Here is a 24247-nt window from a genome sequence, read left to right as displayed (position 1 = left end):
AACTAACGTAATAATATTAACAACTGAGATTTATATAGCGCCTTTCTTGAAACCCAAGGAAGTACAGTTGTACAAAAAAAAAGGCTAAAACAAACACTGACTGAAAAGAAATCAAGTCTGGGCGCTAAATGACAGGGGGATTTATATAGACTACCGACGTACAACCAAGTCTCGCATTGTAAAGTTATTTGAGTGAAATATACATACCTGTCTGAGAGGAAGAGGGCCAATTCAGGGTTGGGTTTGAATCCTTTACATCTGTTAAAAGCCAGACCAAAGCTGACTCTCGCTCCTTTTTAGCTTTCAGTTTTTTGTTCAATTTTCTTCTTTTTCCTCTTTGAAATCAGAATGTGTGGTTGTAGAGCTGGTCTGTTTGCTGTAAATCATTTTTCGACTTAGCGGGTGAAATGGGACCTGGGCAGAGGCGTTGATAAAAACTATATAAAAATAGCCTTCTTTTCCCTCTGGTTTTCTGATAGAAGTCATTTATGATCATCACATGGAAAATTAAACTGTTTCAGATACATTTAAAACTTCCTCTTAGCTACTTTAATTAAAATCCATTTGATTCCAAAGCTTCTTTAATATGAAGGTTTGAGAATTATATTACTTACTATTATGCTGCTGTTACTGTAACAATACTGTATGGTTGTTTTGGGTTTCAGGTCGGCAGGTTGGTCCAGACAGCACATGTCGAGAAAAGCTGGAGAAGATAATCATACTGTACACTAAAGTTGTAAGTGAATCTGTATATGAATGTATATTAATACATGACATGCCTGTTTCATTATTAGTGAATGGGTTGCGTGTTTTGCCACAAGTAAGTTACCAATTATAGCGTCTAACAAATGTTCGTCTCTCTCTTGTCCCTTCTGTGTTTGTCCTTCTTCTGGACATTTCTTTTCTCCCTTCCATGTAGTTGTTAGATTTCCTGGAGTACCATCCGTGTGCATTTATACCCCTAATCCAGCGTTCCCTGGAATTTGCCGTCAGCTACCTATTTACACCTGCAGGGGAGGGAGTAACATTTGAACGCTTTATTGTCCAGTGCATGAACCTCATCAAGATCATTGTTAAGAATGATGCCTACAAACCCTGCAAGAACCTTGAGGGTAAGTATGAGTGCTTTGGGAACGAGGAGAATAACAGATGAAAAAAGCAATTACACAATGGAGTAAAGTACATGGTATTTCAGGTCTATGAGAGGCCGTCTGAAAACGCTACTAGCTCTTCAAAGCTGATCCCTGACAGTGTTTAAAAAAAATGCAATGCTGTAACACCATCAGCGTCACAACACCATAGCTATGTTTATTTCAAGCTGACAGAGGCCTTCAGTGCTTCATTAGTCGTTGTCTTCTGTCAGTTAGTGTGCCATATTGAAGATCTTTCTCCTAAGCAACTGTTACTTGTCAGAGAGCTGAGCCACAGTTATTTATTAATTTAATTATTTTTGGGCTTTTTCCGCCTTTAATTTTGACAGGACAGCTAGGTGAGAAAAGGGAGAGAGAGGTGGGTAGACAAGCAGGAAATTGTCACCGTTTCGGATTTGAACCCTGGACCTTGGCGTTGAGGAATAAACTTCTCAGTACATGTGCGCCTGCTCTACCCACTGAGGCAAACCAGCCAAACAGCTGAACCACTTTTTTGTGCTTCTTGTGTTAATGCATTGGTTTCATTCGAATGTTTGAGTGTGCGCTGGGGGCAGAGTTAAGTTCAACTTCAGGTTTGCTTTCTTTTTTCAATTTCCAGGAAAACGGGAAAACATAGGATTTTAAGTAGCAGAATTGCAAAGCTAAAGGGAAAGTTGAGCCTTGACAGACCAAGCTCAGCTCAGAGCAGCTATTTGACTAATTTAAGAGGCCCATTCTGTCCTTCAGATGGACCGACAGGAAGACCCACTAGTCTGAGATTATCAGAACAGGGCCCTTCCTACTATGCCAGTAGTGACATGGAGGTCAGGGGCCACAGGTAAAGTTAGAATGACCAGCAGTCTGGGAGGTTGGGTATTGGTTTGACTCTGGAAGTAAAGTAAAATGTTCTTTTTTTTCTTTTTATCAGAATTCTAGTTTCCCCTAAAATGCTTAATGCATTTTGGCCGTCAAAATTTTCAGAAATCCTCCACATTTTGAGCGAAGCAGAGATATTCTTCCAATACAAACTCTAATGAAATGTATAGTTTTAAAGTGAGCATGCAGACTGCAGAAGATGACTCAGAACATTACTTTACCTGCTCCTTTTACTCTTTTGTTCACGGCTTCTAACAAAGGCTTTTGCCTGAAACTAAGCCAATTTTGTATGTAGCCTACTTTTATATTTAGAAATCCTATACTAAATGTTCTTTGTACTGATCATTTTGCTGTGAATCCCACCATGAATTAGATTTAAACATCTGAAGTGTAGAGGAGTAAAAAGAGGAGATAGAAGTTCTAATATGACTGTAGACATTTGGTCAATCTTTCTTTTCTACCTTTCTTTTTTTTTCTCACTTTTACTCTTCCTCCTCTCCCTCCATCTTCCCACCCTCAGACAGTAAACCAGAGAGTCTGGAGGCTCACAAGATCAAGACAGCATTCTTTACACACCCCACACTGACAGAGATTGGACGCCGGCTCGTCTCACACTACTTCCTTCTCACTGAGGAAGAGCTGGCAATGTGGGAAGAGGACCCAGAGAGCTTTGGTAATATCACATCCCCAGACACACAGGCTGAATCCTAATGTGCAGACTTATCTGCTCCTGCAGACTGCCAGAGTTAACAGGCACGTTCTCGAGAAGTCCACATTACCAAATTCTGAAATTCATGAAGTCAGAAATGTTGCTTTGGATTCAGGCTTCGCCACAATTTGTGTACTGGTGATGCATGGAGGTTAGGTGTTGGACACACTAATAATAGCCCGAATAGTAATTCCTTGAACAGTCAAATGGACGTTTTTCAAACAACTTTCACCTAACATCTACCATTATCAGTGTTAATGCTGTGCAATCTAAGTCAATGGAGCATTTTATTATGCAGATCGAACATTATGAACTTGTGGGCAGAAACTGAGATTAATCTAAAGTACCAATGCATCACACATCCACATGTTGTAACCAAACAAAAATAACTGATGTGGATTATTTTTTTTCCTTTTTTGAAAAATGCTCAATGAAATAGATAAGAGAGTAAAGATGTCAGTGTTTGTAGCTAGGTGTGGCAGAGATTGGTATATCTGTAACAAAGTTCTTGCCGACTTAATAATAATGACAACAAAACCTCAAATGCAACACTTAATTAAGCTGAGACCATACGTGTAAAGGCCCTTTGCGGTTGTTGACATTTAGATTTAGTTTTCCAGTCAGACAGAACCACACATGTATGTACAAATACATTTCTCAGACCAAATGTAGTGTTTCAGCTGAGCAGCCTCTACTGTAATCTCCAGACCTGCATTTCCTAGATGCTAAAATATAGTCCAGACCTGTAGTGGCTTTAGGTTGACAGTCCTACATAGACAGCAGTCCTCACACTTTTCTTTTTTCTTCTAGCTGTTGAAGAAACAGGCGGTGACTCCTGGAAATACAGTTTACGGGTATGTAAAAAACAAAACAAAACAACACACACGCGGAAATTACATTCATTACTTGTGAAGGGGTAAACGGAAACTCAGACAGAGAGGTCCTCGATGATTTCAAGTACTTTTGTGTTCTTGTAATGCGTAGTGATGATGGTTGTACACACAGTCCTCAACCCGTCCCACAACAACAACAAAAAATGACGCCAGCCTCTAGCTTTACAGTATCTGCAAACAGTGGAGAAGAAGAAGAGAAATTATTTTAACAAGAATCTGAATCTGCCCCCTGTGTTTAATCAAAGTGTCTGCTTTGCCAAGATAAAGTTTACATTTTGCAGGACAAAAAACAGAACTTGATGTTTCAGTTCCACCCTTGAAACCATTAACAAATGAATTAAAAGAACCATAACACATTACCGCAACACATTTGAATTTAATGGAATTGCTGTAATTTTACTTTTTTACACAAATGTTTTTTTGTGTGCTATTTTTTTCAAATTCTATGTGGTGCCGCATTGTGGCATCGTAAACCAGTTAGTGGTCCCTAGGGCGGTGTTTGTCTCTGTGGCTGTCTAGTTGATAGTGGCTTATCTTGAGCGTTTTTTCGGTGTCATGACATAATCTCTTATTCAGTGTCTTAGTTTTTTCTTTTTACCCCTGATTTCTCTTCCCTTCTCTCTCTGTGTTAAGCCCCATCTACTTACTTTTGTCAGTTCGGCTGACAACCTTCTGTTCTGCTGTTATTTTTAAGTGTAGTAGAGGATTTATTCATTTGAACCGCATGGTCTTGTTGTCAAAGTTCTTATTCGCTTAACGCACACTGCAGCAGATTAAAAGGCTGGCATTAGAGTCTAGAGCTTATTCAGTAACTAATTACTTCACAATTAAGAATTATCAAATGAAACACTGAGCTAGTTGTTCTTGCTTTTAGTTTCATCAGTGTTCCTTTTTGTTGGGTCAGTGTAAGGGTGCTTTTGTTAAAAATAGCTCCCTAAAGCTGAACGTTTTCAAAGATACATGTCTCTGTAGATCTGCAAAAAAGGCTAACTGTATTGGTTGCAGAGGCTAATCTTAGACTATATTTTGTCTGAATACACACACACACACACACGCACACACACACACACACACACACACACACACACACACCCCAACACACTCTTGATACATTAACTTTTGTTCCCACAGTAAATGCCCTCTTTTAACCTTTGTATAAGCACATTGTGGTGGTCAGGATGATTCATGGATCAAATGTCACTCTCCATCTATTCCTCCCATGGTCACCAATTTTAATGGCTGATTATAGATGTCCTCTTGCCATCAATATATCACCAGTCTATATTTTCCCAACAGAACAAGGGTTTGTGTTTGTCTCAATCCTGTATCTGACATCTGACCTCTTGCCATCAAGGCGGAGAAGTTATAACTACAGTACACGCTGTGAGATGTCACACACAGGCACATACCCTGTAACACACAGCATGTGTTCTTGAATTGGCTCAGCCCATGTTGTTAGATTTCTTTAACCTTTAGTTTTTGGATTTTTATTTATTTTTTTAACAATAAAAACCCAAGAAACTACTATGGCTGGTTGGAGTACCTTTTTTTCTATTTGAACGCAGACAGATTTCACATTAATATTTTATCAAACCCTGAGCTCCAAGCGTGGCCATTGTTTGTCTGTGTTTGTACATGAGTCTCTTTGTATTACATGTATCCCAGGTATAGGTGCTGTTCCCCCCCACCACCACTAAGTGCCCAAACAAACCAATGCAGGCTGCTAAGAGATGGGAGAGCTGGGAGAAAAACAATGATTAACCCTCTTCCTTTTTGTCTCCTCTGCTCTCTTCCTTTATTCAGCCCTGTACAGAAGTATTGTTCCTGGATATCTTTCACAACTACAACCAGACACTGATTCCAGTGCTACTGGATATGGTACAGAATCTCCAGGGTCAGTTGAATGTCAATTTCAATATTATTCCATCCCATCTGCTCTTTTTTTCTTTCTTTTTTAACATCCTTTCAATGCAAAGAGAACATGTACTCGTCAGTTTATTCAGTATACCATGTTAAAACTATTGCTTTCTTACAGTTTGGCAGTAAATCTTCATAAAGTTCAGGTTTGGTTAAAGTAGTTTACATTAAATTGTGTGGTTGTTTTGGAGGCTGTCGTGGTCAGATTTTATTGTGTTACACTAAGTGTTTGTTTCATTTTTAATATTTGTCCACCTGAATGATATCATAAAGATCCCTTTTTAATGTATTCTATCTAACTTTATTAATTATTAGAATGTTTTCTGTGTTATTGCATGTATACACATGCCTTTGTGTTTGAAAGATGCTCTACAGATAAAATTGCCTTGCACTGCGCACATAGAATGCCCAAGTTTCCCTGAAACACAAAATGGGCCTCATATGTCACACTTTATATTACATAATGAAAGGTAGCCTTGCCTCGGAGTAAATGATACATTATTCATGTAACAGAAATCTGCAAAGCATCTAGGTTTGTTTGGGTTGCTTTTAACAGTCGCAGTATGACAAACATGCAATTTATAGGTTTGACAGCACCTTCAAGTTCCCTGTTGATGACTTCCACCGTTACAACCCCTCACAACTCTCTAGTATCACATACACCACACTGCGACTGGTCCCATAGTGGTACTGGAGTTTAGTTTTTGTTCTGTTGCTGAATCAGCAGCGCCATCGTCCATTAAATGACTGGATTACCGTCTCGGCCTCTGGCCCGCCTACCAAACTGTTTTGTTTTTAAGTGACAGAGTAGAAATGAGTTCTGTTGGAGCAAGGAAGAGGCCAAAATGGTGTAATTCAATGGTTGAAGGCAGGAAGTTATTGATTTCGAGAACTGTGTACACAACGTGGACTAATCAAGAAGGAGGAAACCGACCGGTAAAAGGCTCATATAGTGGAGTCCAGGCTAGCTTTAAGTTGCAACTGTGTCATTATGTGGTCCACTGTATCTTTTAAATCATACAGATTGTTTGTTATTATTCCCAAAAATTGAACTGTATGCATGTTCCTATAACTAATAAAATAATCTAGAGCATGTGTCTGTCTTTGCAGGCCCAACCAATGTGGAAGACTCCGTTCAGTTGCGAATGAAAGATGCAGGTAAGTCAAAAAGCTCCACCTACCCTTAAATCTGATGTAACTCTTCTATATTACAATAACAGCCATTATTAATCATGCCAGGTGACTGTTTTAGACTCATGAAAAGAGTCAGACTTTATTAAAATTACTATTTTATCTTCAACACAAAATGTGAAGGTTGTTCAAGTTGCTTTGTTATCAAAATTCTCCAACCACAATCCCAAACAATGCAAACAGATGGAGCAGGGAGAGCTGGGTGAATTGACTTTTGAATTAAGAGAGCTACGGGATGCATAACAATCACTTGGCAAAGATAAAAAGTCTGAATAACCGCAGAAAAACATGAAAATGATAATTCTTGCGATACTGCTCTCTCACTTAATCTCTCATTTCCATGGGCATCTTGTTTCTCCTTGTCTTTTTTTTCGTTCTTACGTTCTTTCTTTTACTCTTTCTACCTCTTAGTATTTATAAGTCTGACAGGTCAGGGCTGCTTCTCTGGTGGTTTCATAGCATACACAACTCAATCACAGACAGTTGGGATTGCCTGCTATTAGGGCCTGTGTAGAAGCTGAATGCCTGCAGAGATCGCAGCAGTTTGCTAACGGTGTTGATAAAACAGCAGAGCTCCCTGGATGATAAAGCTGCGCTGTGACAGCAGCAGTGACACATAATAAAGCTCGTTGAAGAGCCAAAGGGACACTTTATAACAGCAGGTGCTGATTTGTTAATAAGTCACTAATTGTGCAATTAAAATTGCATTGAATTGCAGTTAAAAGATGGTCAATGTTTTTTTTCCTGACTCTAACATATAACTGAGCTTCAATGACTGGACACTAGAACCAGCACATTAGCCCATCCTATTTGTCAAATTGTAAAAGACTATAGTAAGTGACAATTATATTTGCTAAAAAAATTAACACCTGCTTAGACACTTTTTTTTTATAGCTGACATGCTGCCAACTGCCATTCAGTGAAGTATTGAGAAAAACATTTTGTAGCCCTGGTATGGTAACAATCTGACATTTGTCACTATCCTGTCGTTTTGACATTTACGTTATTTTCTCTGCTTCTCTCTTCCTTTCTCTCTACCACGCACAATCATACACACTTGCATAGAGATACTGTAGATCCCACATATACTCTTGTACAGTGACAGCCTTGCATAATACAAGAGAATGCAAGTAATTGAAAAAGTTTCAATTACTTGCATTCTCTGTTAAATCTCCTCCTTCCCTTTTATGTCTTTGTTCTTTTCTACTTTTTCCTTCTTTTTTTATGCCATCATGCTTCCTATGGTAGCAAAACCAAAGGGGCATAACATGGCTGAATTGTAAATAACTATAGTCCTAGGGTAACACAAACTTAACATGGTTTCTTAAGATGGCAGCATATAAGCTCACATAAGTCCTTCTACTATTACTCTCATTTACCTTCATAGCTTACACTATACTTTGCATCTCTTTCCTGTTATTGCAACTCTTCTCACTCTCTTAGCTGCTATTCAGTATAACGTTAAGCTAGCAATACAGTCCAATTTCTAGCTTTTTTCAAGTAATGCAATGCTCTTGGCTAAAGCTCTTGGCTACTGTGAATAAATAATTAAGATATCCTGACTGTTGTTGTGGTTGTTGTTGTCCGCAGTTTACAATGCAGTTGGACTGGCAGCTTATGAGCTGTTTGACAACGTGGACTTTGACCAGTGGTTCAAGAATCAGCTTCTTGGGGAGCTGCAAGTAGGCCATCACAGGTATGGTGCATTTGTCACAGCATCTTTTACACGCATCTAATATGGATACAGTACAAGTAGTTTTTGCTAAGAATTAATTCAAAATGAGTGAACACCTAAAATGTTTTTCGGTGCAAATCATCCACATCCTAATGTCTAATATACTCAAAAATGAACGTGGTGGGCTTTCCTATGGAGGTTTTGTATTGCATGTTCATTGATATAACTTGCGTTGTACTATACAGGAGTTCATTTCCCCTGGCCTCTTACGCAGTAGTATGTTTAAATGCTTCATTTAAAAAGGTAATGACTCTTGAGCATATCACATTTTTCCTCACAAATGTTATAATGAAAGGTGGCTTGGCAGTTCTTTTTTAAATGGCTTTGTTTAACTGTACGTGAGCACTTTCAGACATTAGTGGTGTCTCATGCATTGCATAGTTAACATTCCTTTCAGTGTAGCTTAAGCTACTTAACTATTAACCTCTATCCAGCTATTGATTACTGCCAGCAGCACAGTCAATGCCTGCCAAAAGGCTCACGAGTAGCTAGCTGATGCTTGGAGTCAGTGTCTGCCAAGGTAACATTAACAACTGCTGCTTGTATTCACACAGTCACTCTTCAAGCAGCAGTCAAATGTGTCACAGCAGCAGCACCATAACAGGCTTATTAAAAACAAAATACAAACTCTACAAACCTTGTCATGTGCCTAAGAGACAGACAATAAACTGTGAGCTGACAGATGGCTGCATTTAGAAAGTGAAAAAAAAAATGGAAGTGGCCAGAGGTGAGGTATGACAGCGATATGAAGAACAAAGAAGTGCCCTGCTCACACAGACCCAGAGACAATCAAAGCAAAAAGCTAGCAGCATTCAAAAGGTCGGCTACTCAGGCTGGTGCTGACGTCAAAGTGCTTGCGTGCTGATGTCACTGTGGCTTTGCTCACACACAGGGCAGGTGCGGATACTCCACTTTGTACCTGGGTCCCCATTGCTGTGGTCATTTTTTTTTTTTTAAGTTCAGCTCACCTCCACATTATTTTGTATTTCATATTTGAACAAACTGAGCTCATTGATAAAATGAGCAAACCGCACAGAGATGATGCCAAACACCACCGCTGTTGTTTTTCCTGTGTCTTGTGCACTCAAGTTATACTTATCTCCCACTGGAGTGCATTAGTCACAACAATATACTCCCTCAGACATTTCACAAAAAACCCCGCTGGTCAAATATATGAAGCCATCACATAAAAAATTCTGACATGCTCGATCAATGCTCGGAGAGGGAACCCAGGCCTACAAAGAAGACACTGTAGAAGATCATCACTATTGCTTTTAGTGTTACTGTTATTGATCTTACCGCAACTCAAGCACAGTTATTTAAAATACATCTCCCAGTAACTAAATTAACCAGTACCCCTCCCATCCAGTCCACAACTTCTTCTACCCATGTTTCTTTCAAAGAACTTACATATATATTTGATCTAAAAATCAGTTATTTTAATGCAGCATCTTTTTCAGGACCCCATATGCTGAAATCTATACACATTAAAATTGACTGTAGGCACTGTGGGTGTATTTGAAAAGCTGGGGAGCTGAACTACACATACCTTTTTATTTTTGTTTCTTATCTTGTCACCTTTTTCACTACTCCAGAGTTTGCAGGTCTGATTATGTATAAGGTACATTCGCAGCAGACAGAAAGTTACAAATCCCCGTTCCACACTATGGTAATGACTCAACAAGGGACCTGTAGTATCAAAGCTGACCATGCTGACATCAGTGCTTTGCACGACTGCTTAAGATTTGTAGGCGAATGTTTCTTTTTACTGATGCTTTCAAGTTCATTCCAAAGGTGTTCAGGTGCATTGCTATCGGGGATTTGTGAGGACCAGGGGCCTCATGTATGAACGTTGCGTACGCTGGTTTTCACAGACCCTTCACGATATGTACAAAAAATTTAACTTGACGTGAGAATGTGTGGGCCGTCCGCCGAGTCTTTTCTAGCTCTGCAACGTGGCAAAATCTAACTGAAAAGTGCTGAAAATCACATTACATATTACAAAATAACGTTTCCGCTTCACTTACCTGCATATGTCTGTGATGACTATGAAAAAATAATTATATCCACTGATATTCTATAAAAGTTTGATTATTTATGTGGATATTTCACATCTTTCACACTAATAATGGTTTAATTCGTAGGCTACTTAACCTCTATGAGGACAGGAAATGGAAATCAAAGTCCAGTAAGAAAATATTTTCCGTCACCTCTGTATTTCCCATGGATGAAATACCTTACTCACTGTGCATCCAAAAGATCTGCACAAGAAAATGTAATAATATCTGGGAGTCCGTACTTGCGGATGCGGAGGCTCAGACATTCATGGGGTCCCAGAGGCGGGACGCACGGAGCCATCTCCCCAGAAACAAACCCTGTCGGGTGGGCAAACTCATTGGATGTGTAATTGATCTTTAGGATGATTTTTAGGCTATGTAAGTGAACAAGGTGTACCCATGCCACCGTTTTGATTCTGCACATATCTTTTGTTACTGTAGTCCTATTTATTATATTCATTATTTCATCCATGCATGGCACAGCGGATCTGTGTGCGCTGTCACCTGCCGTGGAGACGATGGCCTTGCTAATCTCTCCTCCCCCTGAGTTGGGTCTCCCGCCCGCTGGACTCAGTTTCACTGAGCCTACTAACACTTACATTACATCAGTGGGATCAAACTGCTTATTGTGCATAATGTGGACTGACACTGAGATGCATGTTGTTCTGTATCTGGTGTGGCGCTGCTGCTATTGGCTTGATTTCCACTTCGACATTAGATTTTCTTTTTCTTTTTTATTTCTACCATGATTCGGTGCTTTCACTGCCCGGTCACCATTTGCCACTCTGGAGGTTTGTCATCTTGCTTAAGCAATACAAGAAAATGCCCAAACAGAACATTCTTTTCTCACCTCCTCCTCCGCGATCAGCACCTCCAACGTTACAAGAAGTTTTTTTTTCGTCTGAAGCGGGTTAACCTGTTGTGATCGGACAAAAAATTACATCAAATTTATAGTCATTTCCATATTCATTTATGGGAGGAAGCAAGGTGGGGTCGGTGGTTCTTTCACATGCGCTCAATTTCACGTTGATTGTGATGTACGCCCGGTTTTATACATGTGAGTATTTCTTTGCATAGGTACTCTTCAAGTTTTGGCCGTACGCCATCTTCTAGTGTGAAAGCTGTGCTTCGTTTTATACATGAGGCCCCAGGCCGTTAAAAGTGATATAGTTGCGTTGTAATTACTTGAAATGGCCAATGCCAGCCGACATTTCTCTATTTTGTTTAAGTGTTTTGTGCTCTGGTACATTCAGAAATGCTGCAAATCTTCAAATCATCCTATCTGGCACTTAAAAATACCATTTTTTTTCTGTGTGTTTAATAATAATAATTAAAGTCCAAATGAAATAACATTGGCATTGCTTTTTGTAGTCAAAAATAATGTCACTGTGTTTATTATTAACTGTAAAAATAGTATGGCCAGCTAACAAAGACAAGCAACATGGGCTAAAATGTTTCCCGAACTTGGCAATATCCCACCAGAAGCAGAAGGACTATAATTATATTGGCATCTGCCAAAACCACATTCAAAGCAGATTTTCTGGCCGACACACTTGTACATTTGTTGCTGTTACCATAGTATTCCCAGATCATTCTGCACTGCCTGCCTTCCTTAGCCCACTGGGCATTAGATGTTGGAGGGGTTTATGCAGCTTGCTTATTTGGACCTTGATTTACATCACACAGAACATAATGAAATACTAACAATTAACATCCAAGCGGGAGAGGTACTTTTTACTAAACAAAACTAGTTCAGTTTCTATGGAGAAACCAGTAGGCATTATACCACCTTAATTAATGTTGACCTCAGTCTCTGGGGTTTGGATTAAGCTCTGCACCCCCCTGTTTCCACACCTGCAGTATGTCCGCTGCCTGCCTCTCAGCCTGCAATGTGACATTTTTGTGGTATTCTTGTGTTGCGACTGCTCACTTACTGTATGTCTATCAGCAATCAGGTAATATTACCACGGTTGGCAAATTAACTGTTTTATCATTCGCTCTGCATAGAGCTGTAAGGAAGTCTGTTCTAGGTGAATATTGACAGCTTTAGGCCTTTATTACACATCAGCCTAAACGTTCCAACCTATCACTTCAAGGCTGAAGCGAATATTTGCGTTTCAAACATTCCACGTAAAATTAAAGGTTTGCACCGTCAAACAATGATCGATTCATGACAGAGATTTTCGGTCTTTAGAACTATTTTTATGTTGTTTAAAATCGAGATCAGAATTACTTACTTTAAATGAGTAACTGAAAAATTCTTCTCTGATTCATGTCAGCTGATTCTTAGCCTTCATGTCATCCATTGAAATCTTGAAACATACAACTTGTCTGAAAACAGAAACGCATGAGATGTCATTACTGCAACATTTTAAGCATAATCCTCTTGGCTTTGACAGTTTTATTGATTTTAATTATCTTAAACTTTTTGAAATCTCTGAACAATCATATCACCCCTGTTTTCTTAAAAAGAAAATCCCATTTGTTTGTTAGAAGGATGAGCAGGGTTGCTGACAGCTGTGCGAAGTTGTGGAGGAGGAACCAGGTTTAGCATGAATGAGTCATGTCGACCCTTTGACTGATGAATAAATACCCCCGTCTACCTGCCTTTGCATCTTTTTCTTCCACTTTGCATGCTCCACCAACCAGCTGTACCCTCCCCAGCTAAAAAAGATATTTTGCATTTTTAGTTACAGACATATACACACGCACCAATCCTTTATATTGCTTGACGAGTAAAAAAACATCTTTTAGTTATTTCAACAGATTCATTGAATGATTATTAATCAGCATGTTGATTCTGTCAGAAATAATGCATTTGATTTATTCATGATGTCACAGCCTTTTTATCAGCGTCAGTATTTCGTTGCCAAGCTGTTGTTTGGAACCTGGATTAAAAGAGCTCTGGAAATGTATGCAGGGCCATTGTCCACTGGCGCTGCCTCGCCTGCTACATCACGTTGGAAACATCCCATATGTGACTATCTCTGCAAAAGCTTGTACAAAATCTCATCCTGCTTCCTTTGTTTTCCTTTGAAAGCGGTTGGAGAGTGGTTAATTCTCCTTGCATGCTCCACTGCTTCTTGAAGTTTAATACAGGAGTGTCTAAGTGCCATATTGTGCTTAAGAGGACGAGAAGTCAAGTCAAAATAGCATGTAGCATAATGTTGTCAGTGACAGTAATCTACAGGCTGAGATTTAATTTTTAAAAATGCTTTTGGCTAAGAATAATTTGAAATGTATTTGGAAATCAATTATACCGATTTTCTAAAGAAAACGCACATACAAGCTTTTGGGCCTAATTACACACACACGCACAATTAAATGCAAACAGACTAATGCACACAGCGTTGTTTTCCATCTTCAACTTCTGAGTCATGCTGCGGTTAGTATCTTCTGGCTGGTAGCCCAGACTGTGGTCTCTGGCTCCCTGTGGATATTTTATAAGAAGCCAACAAGAATGTCACCTCCCTCACCCCCTCTCTATTATCCTCCCTTCTCTCTGTGCCTTCAGTCCTCCATCTGTTTATTTCTGTCAAGCCGGTCCTCGGGTTACAAACAAGGGCAGATGCAGAGGGACACTTCTTGCCTTCTCGGTGCAACTGTTGAAAAACCATCAGTTCCGGACATGTAGTGCCTCACATTTGGGACATGCAGCGCGCGTCATTTTAATTCATATCACACACTACTCAACCCCGAGTGGATTTTTGAGCATTCTAGTTTTTAAACTAAGTTACTTCCCTTATTTAGTTTTTCTGTAAATACACCTCAGGCTCTGCTGGCATGCATACATTCAACATTAAAACCGCTGGGCTTTTTAGGGTTTAACCTCTAATCCGCAGGTTGTGTCTATACGTGTGTACATGTGTTTTTAACGGGCATTGACTGTCCTACTATAAATAATTTTGTTGTGTTTTGTAATGAGCACACTAGGGCTGTAATCAACCAAAGAAAATCTTGGTCGACTAAAGTCATGACATTTTGACAAAAAGTCGACTGGGGGGGTGGAGGGGCAGAAAAAAACCTGTTAGATTAATTAACTGTACTGTCCCGCAGTACTTGTCCTTGTAGGCTATTTGCAGTATATTAATTTGTTTTTACCTAATTATTTTGCACTGAAATGCCACTTGTCCTTCGGTTCTGACAGCGCTGCATCAGGGCGCTGTGCATGTCCTCGCACCGCACGGAGGAGGTGTGGTGTGGCGTGCTGGCGCTGTATTTGAACAAGTTCTTAAAACCTCAGCCCTCCACTACAACAATGGGCCTCATACCCTGAGCAACAAAGTTGACAATTCCTTCCGTGATTCAATTCAATTTTATTTATAGTATCAATTCATAACAAGAGTTATCTCAAGACACTATACAGATAGACCACACTCCAGAATTTACAAGGACCCAACAGTTCTAGTAGTTTCCTCCAGAGCAAGCAACAGTGCGACAGTGGCGAGGAAAAACTTCCTTTTAGGCAGAAACCTCGGTCAGACCCAGGCACTACACCAATTCCTAGCAACTTTGTTGCATGGCATAAACTACTGAACAGCTTGAACCCACACAAAACTGCTATACTCTGAGCAGTTTAAAATGTGCTATTTTGCTATCTATCTTTTTATAAAAATATGGTTTCACGCTGCTACCCAACGCAATAATAGTCTGATCATTTTCGCTGTTCAGTACACACGTTTTGGAGGTTTCTGTCAGCAACTCCTGCAAAAACAAATCTTTTTATAAAAAAAAACCTATTTTAATGATACTATAGTGAATTAAATAAATTGCGAAAAATTCAAACACCACTACAAAATGCAGAACACACTACATAGTACATTTTCGTGATAGGGAACGGTTTCAAACACAGCAAAAGCAATCAATTTCAGCCTTTAACTAAAATGGTTACTATAATTGCAGTGCAAATGATTACTTTATCACATACTTTTTATCTTAAGTAATAATTACAATAAGTCAACCAGCATTTATATTTATCTCCATTTCTCCTGTGCACAGTTGGTCTTTCAGTTCAACAGCTACCACACAACTTTCTAATCTAATATCACACAGCCACACTAACCTATAATAATACAATTTAGAAGCTTTAGTGTTTTGTTCAAATGAGTCACATAAATAACATTCCAAATATTATTTTAACGTAACATTGCACACACTGGACTCCTGTGACGAGATACAACTTTTATAGACAGAAAATGTGATTAGTAACGCTTTCGTTTCTTATATATTTTTTTCTTCAAATATGTTTATTGCTCAAACCTCAGGAATTATTATAGGCTGTATTGGGAATAACAAAGGGTAGCAGGTTTGGTAGCAGATTTGAAATTTTTCTTGTTTTTAAAACAACAAAAACCCACAGAAACACACATTCCTACCCATTCCCCCCTCCACCACCCTTTAACCAGATACTAAACATGTATCTTTCATTCGTCTGACTTACCCACCCATCCCCTTCCCCCCTCCCTCTCGAGCTGTCCTATGGCTTTCATTTCTAACATTTTACTCCTTAGTGTGATAACAAGTGCATGAGTGAATATTGGCTAGCAAATGAGTTTCTATGTTTTATTCATTTTCTCAAAGCGCTGTTCGGACGTCATGCAAATGCATGCGGAGGAGAATACCAACTTTAATCAACATTACTCCTTGCAAGTCAAGGAATGTCCAGCACATGTGTTGAGGAAAGGTCAGGGTGGGAGGGAAACATAGCAGACACATTGACAGAATCATTTACATTTTTTAATCACAATGTTAAATGGGCTGTGGCGGTTCTAGTGAGGTATGGAGGTTCTAGTGGTAAACAATTACACAAAAACTCATACTTAACAAACACTTTCTAGTTCTTTTTTTCAGTTTGTCCCCTGGGTTGTGTTTTGAGTCAGTTTTGTGTGTAAATCCCACCGCAGTCGTCAATATCCTGTGTAAAAGTTCATCTATTTTTACCTCTTTGAGGACTCTTAATTTAACCCATACTTTGGTTGTTCACAGTTCAGTGTTCCGCCAGATTACACTGTCTTGATGTTGGATATTTGAAATAAAAGGACAGTGATATGACTCTCTCCCTCAGAGCACAAATTATACTGCAGTCTTTTACAATTTAAAACGCTCTTCAAAGCAATTTCAGGATAAGCCATGAGCGATGGCAAATTTCATCATTTGAATAGCTGGCCAAGTTGTTTTTTAATGGATCCATAAGCACTGTAGCTGCATTGTGGAGATAAGATTGGAGAGTTAATTTCTATAAGTTATGATATGGATGAAGAGTGCAGATAAGAAGTTTGTTGAAGTGTTTCTCTGAAACCACAAATAACTCCCCTCCCCTCCCTTCTTTCCTCTCCAGATACAAGTTGATTCGCCGCCGGGTCATCTGGCTGATAGGACAGTGGATCTCTGTCAAGTTCAAATCGGACCTTCGACCTTTACTCTACGAGGTCATCCTGAGCCTCATGCAGGATCCCGACTTGGTGGTAAGGCACCCAAAGACACCAGGTGGTTGTAGTAAACTGCTTATTGGGACTGGAGTGGCAGATTCCCCAGAAAACATTCAATTTGAAGGGACTGAAATGGGCCCTTAGTGAAAGTGCACTGTCAGCAACACAAACCCATTTCTCAGTTAAACAGCACGAAGCCAAAGCTTTTATGCTGCCTATTTTCTACCAACAAAGCAGAACATAGTTAGTCAGTGATTGCAGGAAGGTTTTGTCATCTAATTTCTCAACATGCTATTTTCTTCTGTTTTTTTTTTTTTTTTTTAACCGAGGAAATTTCTTTGAATAGTTTCGATTTAAAAAGCTAAAGCTTTCATGTATTCATTAACATTTTTTTTTCAGCCATGGCCTTCATAAACGGCAGTGTGATCCTATTTGTGGATAAGTGGATATTATAATGCCATAGTCATACTCAATTTAAATTACATTTCGCGATCCTTGGGTTTCTTGCCTCATTAGCCATGCACTTGATTAATATGTTTTCTTTTAACAGAATTTATATGAAAGAATGTGGAAATATCCTCTCATCGTTAACAATTTAATAATAGATTTTACCATTCTAAGTAGCTGGCTTTATTCTCTCTGTCTAACTGCTTCTCTTACTTCATACTCTCTTAGTACTTTTAAAGTATGTTCTTTTGCATTCATCTTATTTGCAATACATATAGAATGATAATGCAATTAAGATAGTAAGACACGCATGGGAGAGCCCATGCAAACGCCATGTCCTGATAATGTCAATGTGATGGATGGAAGCATGAACTCAGTAACATTTGTGCAGCGCTCTGTTAATTGTACGTCCCCGCTTAGGGCGTGCATAATGCATTATTCATTTTGAGTACTTTATTTACATTAAGGGTACAGAAGCACCCATGGTGACACTAATGATGTTAAATAGGATAGGTCTATAGGACCCTCATTTGGTTTTCCCAGCCATTTAGACTGCAATGGGGCCTGATGCCACTTATTGCTATGGGTACCAATTAAATGAGGCAGGTCATATCTCTCATTTCATTACTTGGCTTTATAATAAAATGATAAGCGTGCTGCTGTAGCGGTGTTATACATGTTTATGTAGCATATACATTTAGCTAGTTAGCTCCTTATGCATTGAGAATTCAATGGCTCATCATGAAGTCTTTCTTTAACAAACATACATGTCACATAGGCCCCCATTTTATTTTGTATTCTTAAAAAGTGGGGGCATTTAAATGTATGTGCTTATTTCATCATTAGGTTTTAATGTAACCCTTTTCACACTCTAGTGAAGCCACATGGAAATGGAGATAATTCAAAGAAATCGGTTCATTCATTGGTTTTACATATCTTCTACCTACCCAACCAGCCAATTTCTAGTTTAAATATGTAAAATTAGATTCAAGACACACAGTATAATCTAGTGCCATGCATCGGAATTGGTTTTGTTTGAAAGTTTTACAAGAGGAGTAATGGCTTGCTGTTAGTTCAGTGACCAGCTCAACAATCATGTTGTGATTCTTGATCAATATTGTCTGGGCCAATTAGAACCTCTTGACCAGAATGAATTATTACATTTTTAAGGGGCTAATGGAGAAAATGGCTTTCTATCATTTAGTCCAGTTGGTTATCATTATCTCTATTGCTTTTCTGCGGACCTTGTTCAGATGGAAAGAAACCGTTATAATTATCTCTGACATTTCAGTTTCTGTGTTTTATCGAAAGGAATAATTGACCAGAGAGACTTCTAAAAACTGTAAATTAAGTAAAGTTTCCGGAATGACCTCATTCAGTTGTGGTGCCTTTTGATTCCTTAAAAATGGCCTTTCTCAAACAAGAACTATCTTAATTAATAAGCACTTGCTTTTTTGGTGGAAGAGAGAACACTGAACTCTGACGCTATGGCACCTTGCCTGAACTTGTCTTTTTTTTTTTTTTTTTTTAAGATGACTTTTTGGGGGGCATTTGCCTGAACTTTTCTGTGACTTCTTAGTGTTTTATTTTTTTTAATAAATCTTTATTTTTTTTTTACATTATGCTCGATTATCTGCTTTTGTAACGACTCAAGCCCTAAGCCTTGCTACATACATTTCTCCTAAACATCAGTGATATTAAACAAATATCTCCTTCTCCCACTCTCTAAAACATGTTATTGAAGATACTAAACAGATTTCTCCAGAAAGATAATGTTCAAGTTTAGCGGCTTAATATTGAGGCCAGAGTCATCTGGCATCCGTATTAGATTTAGGTGTTTTGCCTTACTTTCTTAAACAACAAATAGGCTTGTAGGGAGTTTTGAGCTGGGTAATATAACTGTTAAGCCAAAACTGTGGTTGAAATGTGATTAGTGAAATCTTAAGTATCTAAAATAAGTGTATTAAGCCTCCTCTTCCTGAGGAATCTAGAGCATTCTTTGCTTATTTTCAGCCCTTGTCCTGCACGATGCCAAGATGTGCGTCCCCTCCGTCGATAATTTATCATTTTAGCCACAAAATCCATCCGTCTACTCCCAAGCAGCGCTCAGACTTTGTTTCAAATTACTCGGGCACAGAGTTTAAAAGAGATTGAATAAGTAACCGACGTTTAAAAAAGTAACCACCGTAACATTTTCATTGACCTCCATGCTACTTTCTACGCAGAATGCGGACGGAGGTGAGCGGTTGGAGCAGAGGAGAGTTATACAAGCTTATATCCATGAAGTTTAGTGGCTTCAGAAGGAAAAGAACACCATTTTCCGGCATGTTTGTGACGTTGAACATGACACACCATCGTTTCCTGCCAGTTGGAAAGGAGTCTATCGCCTATTTTTAGCGGGTTTTCCTGCGTTTAAAAATCCTTCATATTCACGCTAATTTGGGTTGAAAAAGGGAATGACATTCATGAGCTGAATGCTAGATCTCATGCCAGTTGCTTGCAGCATTCTACTTCATTGTGCCAGTTTTTCTATCCTCATTTCCTCCCAATACATTCTCCTCTTAGTAACATCTGCATTCTTTTCTGATTTTGACTCAGTTTCTGAGTAAAGACTAAAAATAATCTTGGTGGCAACTTTTTTTGTTATTAGGCCATTTGTATTCCCAGTGGAAAATAATAAGTTGTAACGTTTTAGTCAACAGTTTGTCCAATTTCTGCTCACTTTTCCTTGACTGCAGGAAGGCTTTGAAGCATTCTGAATATGGATTTTATTGCCTCAGAGGCGATTTCATTGAATCATGATGGGATTGGATCATGTTTTTAGTTACTGTACAGTAAATGCACTATCCTGACAGACAGCGGTTTTGAACCGCAAACTGTTGGTTGAAGTTGGACTGAATTGTATCAACTTTTCTTAAGATCAGAATTTGTCTAAGATACCTAAATTACATCAGGTATCACACTAAGAATTAATAATTTCTTTCTCTTAAAAAAAAAAAGTTGGTTCTTTAATTCCAGTGAAATTTAGTGATATAAACAAGCTTTAGCTGCATTTTCTGCAAATAATTGCTGTTTATCTGCTCTATCTCTAGTTTCTAGATAATACTTGTTTATTGCTTTCCCTTTTGTCTTGGCGGTTATTGTCCATTAGGCCATACTGAACCTTTACCCACTCCTGGGCTGTTTTAGCCGATGCCATATCTTTTAAATCAATCTAAGGTCCAGGTAGTCTCACATTGCCAGACTTATCTCCATCGCCCTGCGGATTAAGGTCTGGCTACACACACACACACACACACACACACACACCACACACCACACACACACACACACACACACACACAAACACACACCAACACACACCTTTTTTTTCAACACATTTTTTTCATTTTTTATATTTAAGAAACACAACCAGTGATAATGGTTACAAACAATACACAGCAAGACAGAGAATGCGCCTTAGGGCCAAAAAAACAGGAAAGACAGATGGGAGACAAAACCAGACAAACACACACACACACACACACACACACACACAGACACACACAGACACACACACACAGACACAAGATAAGGGACCAAGCACGTGAGCAAGTTAGAGGTCCGGGCTGTATCACAAGGCTACAGCCAAGACCAGCCAAGACAATTGTCTATTGCAGCCTTAGCGATCTGAGCGGTCACTAAGCTCAGGACGCAGCGACAATGACTTTGCATTTGCACCGCAAACAACAACCCCCTCTTACAATATGACATGTGTTTAACTATTTAATGTGGTATGGTTGGCTGATTACATTAGCTGGATACATGGTTAAACATCTATTACTTTGTCCACAGCCGTCCCAAACAATCAGTCCCAAAACGTCTGCGGACATAGAGTGGGGTTTGAAAGTTTGGGCTCCCCAGGAAAAATTTGTCTTAATGTGCATAAAGAAGACAAGAAAAGGTAGAAAAATCTCCAAAAGGCATCAAATGACAGATTAGACGTTTGTATAATATATCACAAAAAGTTTGATTTTATTTCCATCATTTACATTTGAAAAAATTGAGTTTTGGGCACCCTGCAGAGTTTATAGCATGCACCGCCCCCTTTTGGAAAGCTGAGACCTGACAGTGTCATGGGTTGTTCTCAATCATCGTCTGCAAAGACTAGGTGATGTAAATCTTAAGATTTTAAATGCCCAGACTCATCTGATTGCCCCAGCAATCAGCACCATGGGTTCTTCTAAGCAGTTATCTAGAAAACTGAAACTGAATATAGGCTATAAGAAGATAGCAAAGAGTTTTCAGATGACAGTTTCCTCTGTTCAGAATGTAATTCAGAAATGGCAGTCATCAGGAACAGCGGAAGTTAACGCAAGAGCTGGAAGACCAAGAAAAATATCAGACAGAACAGCTCACAGGATTTTGAGGGAAAGCAAGTCCAAACCCACGTTTGACTGCACGATCCATCCAGAAAGACACTGGAGTTGTGGTACACCATTCCACTATAAAGAGATACTTGTACACATATGGTCTTCATGGAAGAGGCGTCAGAAAAAAACCAGGGTGGCCAAACTTTTGCAGACACCATTTTTTTGTTTTTTGTTTTTTTGAAAGCGTAAATGATGGAAATAAAATCTAACTTTTCGTGACATATTATAAGAATGTCTAATCTGTCATTTTTCCATCTTTTCTTGGCTTCTTAATGCACATTAATACAAACTTTTACCTGGGGTGTCCAAACTTTCGAGCCCCACCACTGTAATACTTGTCAATCGTTACATTTATTCCCCAAATGAATCAAGCTGGCCTACATCATTGCACGATCTAGTTTGTTTCCCCCAAGCCTTGCCATTTTCAGTGTGTAGCTTGCTAGTTTGAAGGTTGTTGTTGTTTACCGAAGTGAAGGGCAACACCCAGAGAGCTGAAGCGGAGGCATGCAATTATCCTGGAAAAGTACTTTTGTTGATTGTTGAGCTATTATTATTTGTGGACCTGGTGTTGATTTTTAATGAGTTGTTGCCGAATTGAAGATTTTCTTCAGCTTGTTTAAGTAGATTTATAGAGGTGGTTTAGGTAAACTTTTAATCACTTTTAAATTCAGTCTATACCTTTTTTTTTTCTTCTTTTTTTTTCTTTTTTTTAGGTATCCTTCAAAAACAACTAGAAAAAGCATTTCCTGACAAAAATGCTTATGAATGTTGAATAGCTAAATTGCTGAAGCTAAACTGTATTAATAGCTTAAATCTTTAAGGAGAGATTAACGTAGTGAGAATAGTTGGAAATGTTGGAATGGTTTTAATAAGTATGAATTGCATTGACAAGTTGAATAATGCCACTTATGTAAACATTCTGTGGAATAATTGTTGGTTAAAATGTGTAAGAAGAAGGTGAAGTTGTAAGACGTGGAAAAGGGATCATTTAAACAGTGGTAAACGTCCATAGACTTCAGTTTAATGCCTCTGCTGCATAGCTCAAATCCCTCTTTTTCTGTGTCTGTTTTAAAATGAGTCTTGAAGATCACAGCAAAGCCCATCTTTACTTTAAATGAAATCAAGCAAAGCGAAATGTTCTCCCCTAGTCTTAAAATGGTCAAAAATCAATACTAGAGTAACTTTGTCCAGCTGCTGCAATAACTATGCAGAGGACGAGGAATCAGAATGTAGTCAGTGGGGAACCATCAGCCAATAGCTTTATTCCCCCCACCCCCCCACACTCTCTCTATCTCGCTCTCGCTCTCGCTCTCTCTCTCTCTCTCTCTTTCTCTGCTTTATTGGCATGAATGTCAGAAATAACAATATTGCCAAAGCATCAAGGATAATACTGTGAGAAGAAATACATGCATACAAGAGTAAACTAAAATATATACAGTTAAGATTAAAAACAGTAAAGCAACACAGTATTTTATCAATACACAGTAAAATCTCAATAAACTGTCAAATGTAAGGAAGAAAACCAAGATAGAAGCGAACAAACAAAAACGTGAAAAAACACATTACGTAGCAAACTAAATGAGAAGGCAGAGAACTGTGGTGAGATTAACTATATATTACGTGTTGTTGTGCTGGTTGTCTCTCAGGCTGTGACATGCACCCACATATCTCGATGCTTCTGCAGCGCTCACACTACTTTCTCCAAGTAGATGTTGCATTTTTGTCTAGTCAGTGTGTATCAAAATGTGAGTTTAAATTTAGTTTTGGTGAAGAACTGAATTCCGATGTCAGTATATGTGCTACAATGAAGCAGGAAGTGTTGCTCTGTCTTCCCCTGTCTCTGTAGACAGAGCTGACACAGCCTGTCTTCTCGAGGCAGCCAGGTCTGTCTGTGGCGGCCGGTTTCCACAGCCAGACTGCGTCCACTCAGCCCGGAGCTGCTCAGAGTCTTTCTGAGTCTGTGATCATGTATTCAGCTACTGTGTACTCTTGGTTTAGGGCAAGGTAACGATCCATTTTGTTTTGGCGTTTAGTAGTTTTCCAACAGGTCAAATGTTTCTGTTTTTGTCTGCAGATGATTGGGTGGGGCTGGACGGTTTAGGGGGTGTCCTGAGGCTATGGGAACTGTGAGGTGAGGGAGCTGAGGGGGGTGCCCCGAGGTTCTGGGGGCTGTGAGGTGAGGGAGCTGAGGGACAGGACTAGCTGACTGAGGGCACATTTCTCTTTGTTTCTCTCTCGGTATTGTAGTGCTTTGTAGTGGAAACTATGGAGGTCACTTGTTAAAAAACAGAGGTTGAAAAAGTTTCCTTTTGGGGACATAATTTAAAATTGTGAAGATTAATAAGTTGGAAAAAAGGTTATACATTGCAATATATCACAGAATATTACAGTATGTTTAAAATTGTATATTTTAAAATGGTGTATCTTGGCAGAAGTATCGTGATGATATCAT

At 39.0% G+C, this 24247-nt stretch overlaps 1 protein-coding gene across 1 annotated transcript in view; it reads left to right on the top strand.

Annotated features, from left to right (window-relative positions):
- ipo11 (importin 11) overlaps positions 1 to 24247 on the top strand; it is a 130872-nt gene that overhangs the window by 31865 nt on the left and 74760 nt on the right. Inside the window, exons 9-16 of the mRNA XM_034871622.1 lie at positions 666 to 736; positions 920 to 1112; positions 2527 to 2679; positions 3526 to 3569; positions 5412 to 5502; positions 6636 to 6683; positions 8307 to 8412; positions 16846 to 16972. Of these exons, the coding sequence (XP_034727513.1) occupies positions 666 to 736; positions 920 to 1112; positions 2527 to 2679; positions 3526 to 3569; positions 5412 to 5502; positions 6636 to 6683; positions 8307 to 8412; positions 16846 to 16972 (833 nt within the window). The remainder of the gene's footprint in view (positions 1 to 665; positions 737 to 919; positions 1113 to 2526; positions 2680 to 3525; positions 3570 to 5411; positions 5503 to 6635; positions 6684 to 8306; positions 8413 to 16845; positions 16973 to 24247) is intronic.

The sequence above is a fragment of the Etheostoma cragini genome, chromosome 5 (genome assembly GCF_013103735.1).
Source record: "Etheostoma cragini isolate CJK2018 chromosome 5, CSU_Ecrag_1.0, whole genome shotgun sequence".
NCBI lineage: Eukaryota > Metazoa > Chordata > Actinopteri > Perciformes > Percidae > Etheostoma > Etheostoma cragini.
The sequence above is the reverse complement of the archived record's forward strand: the minus strand, read 5'-3'. Positions and strand labels throughout refer to the sequence as shown.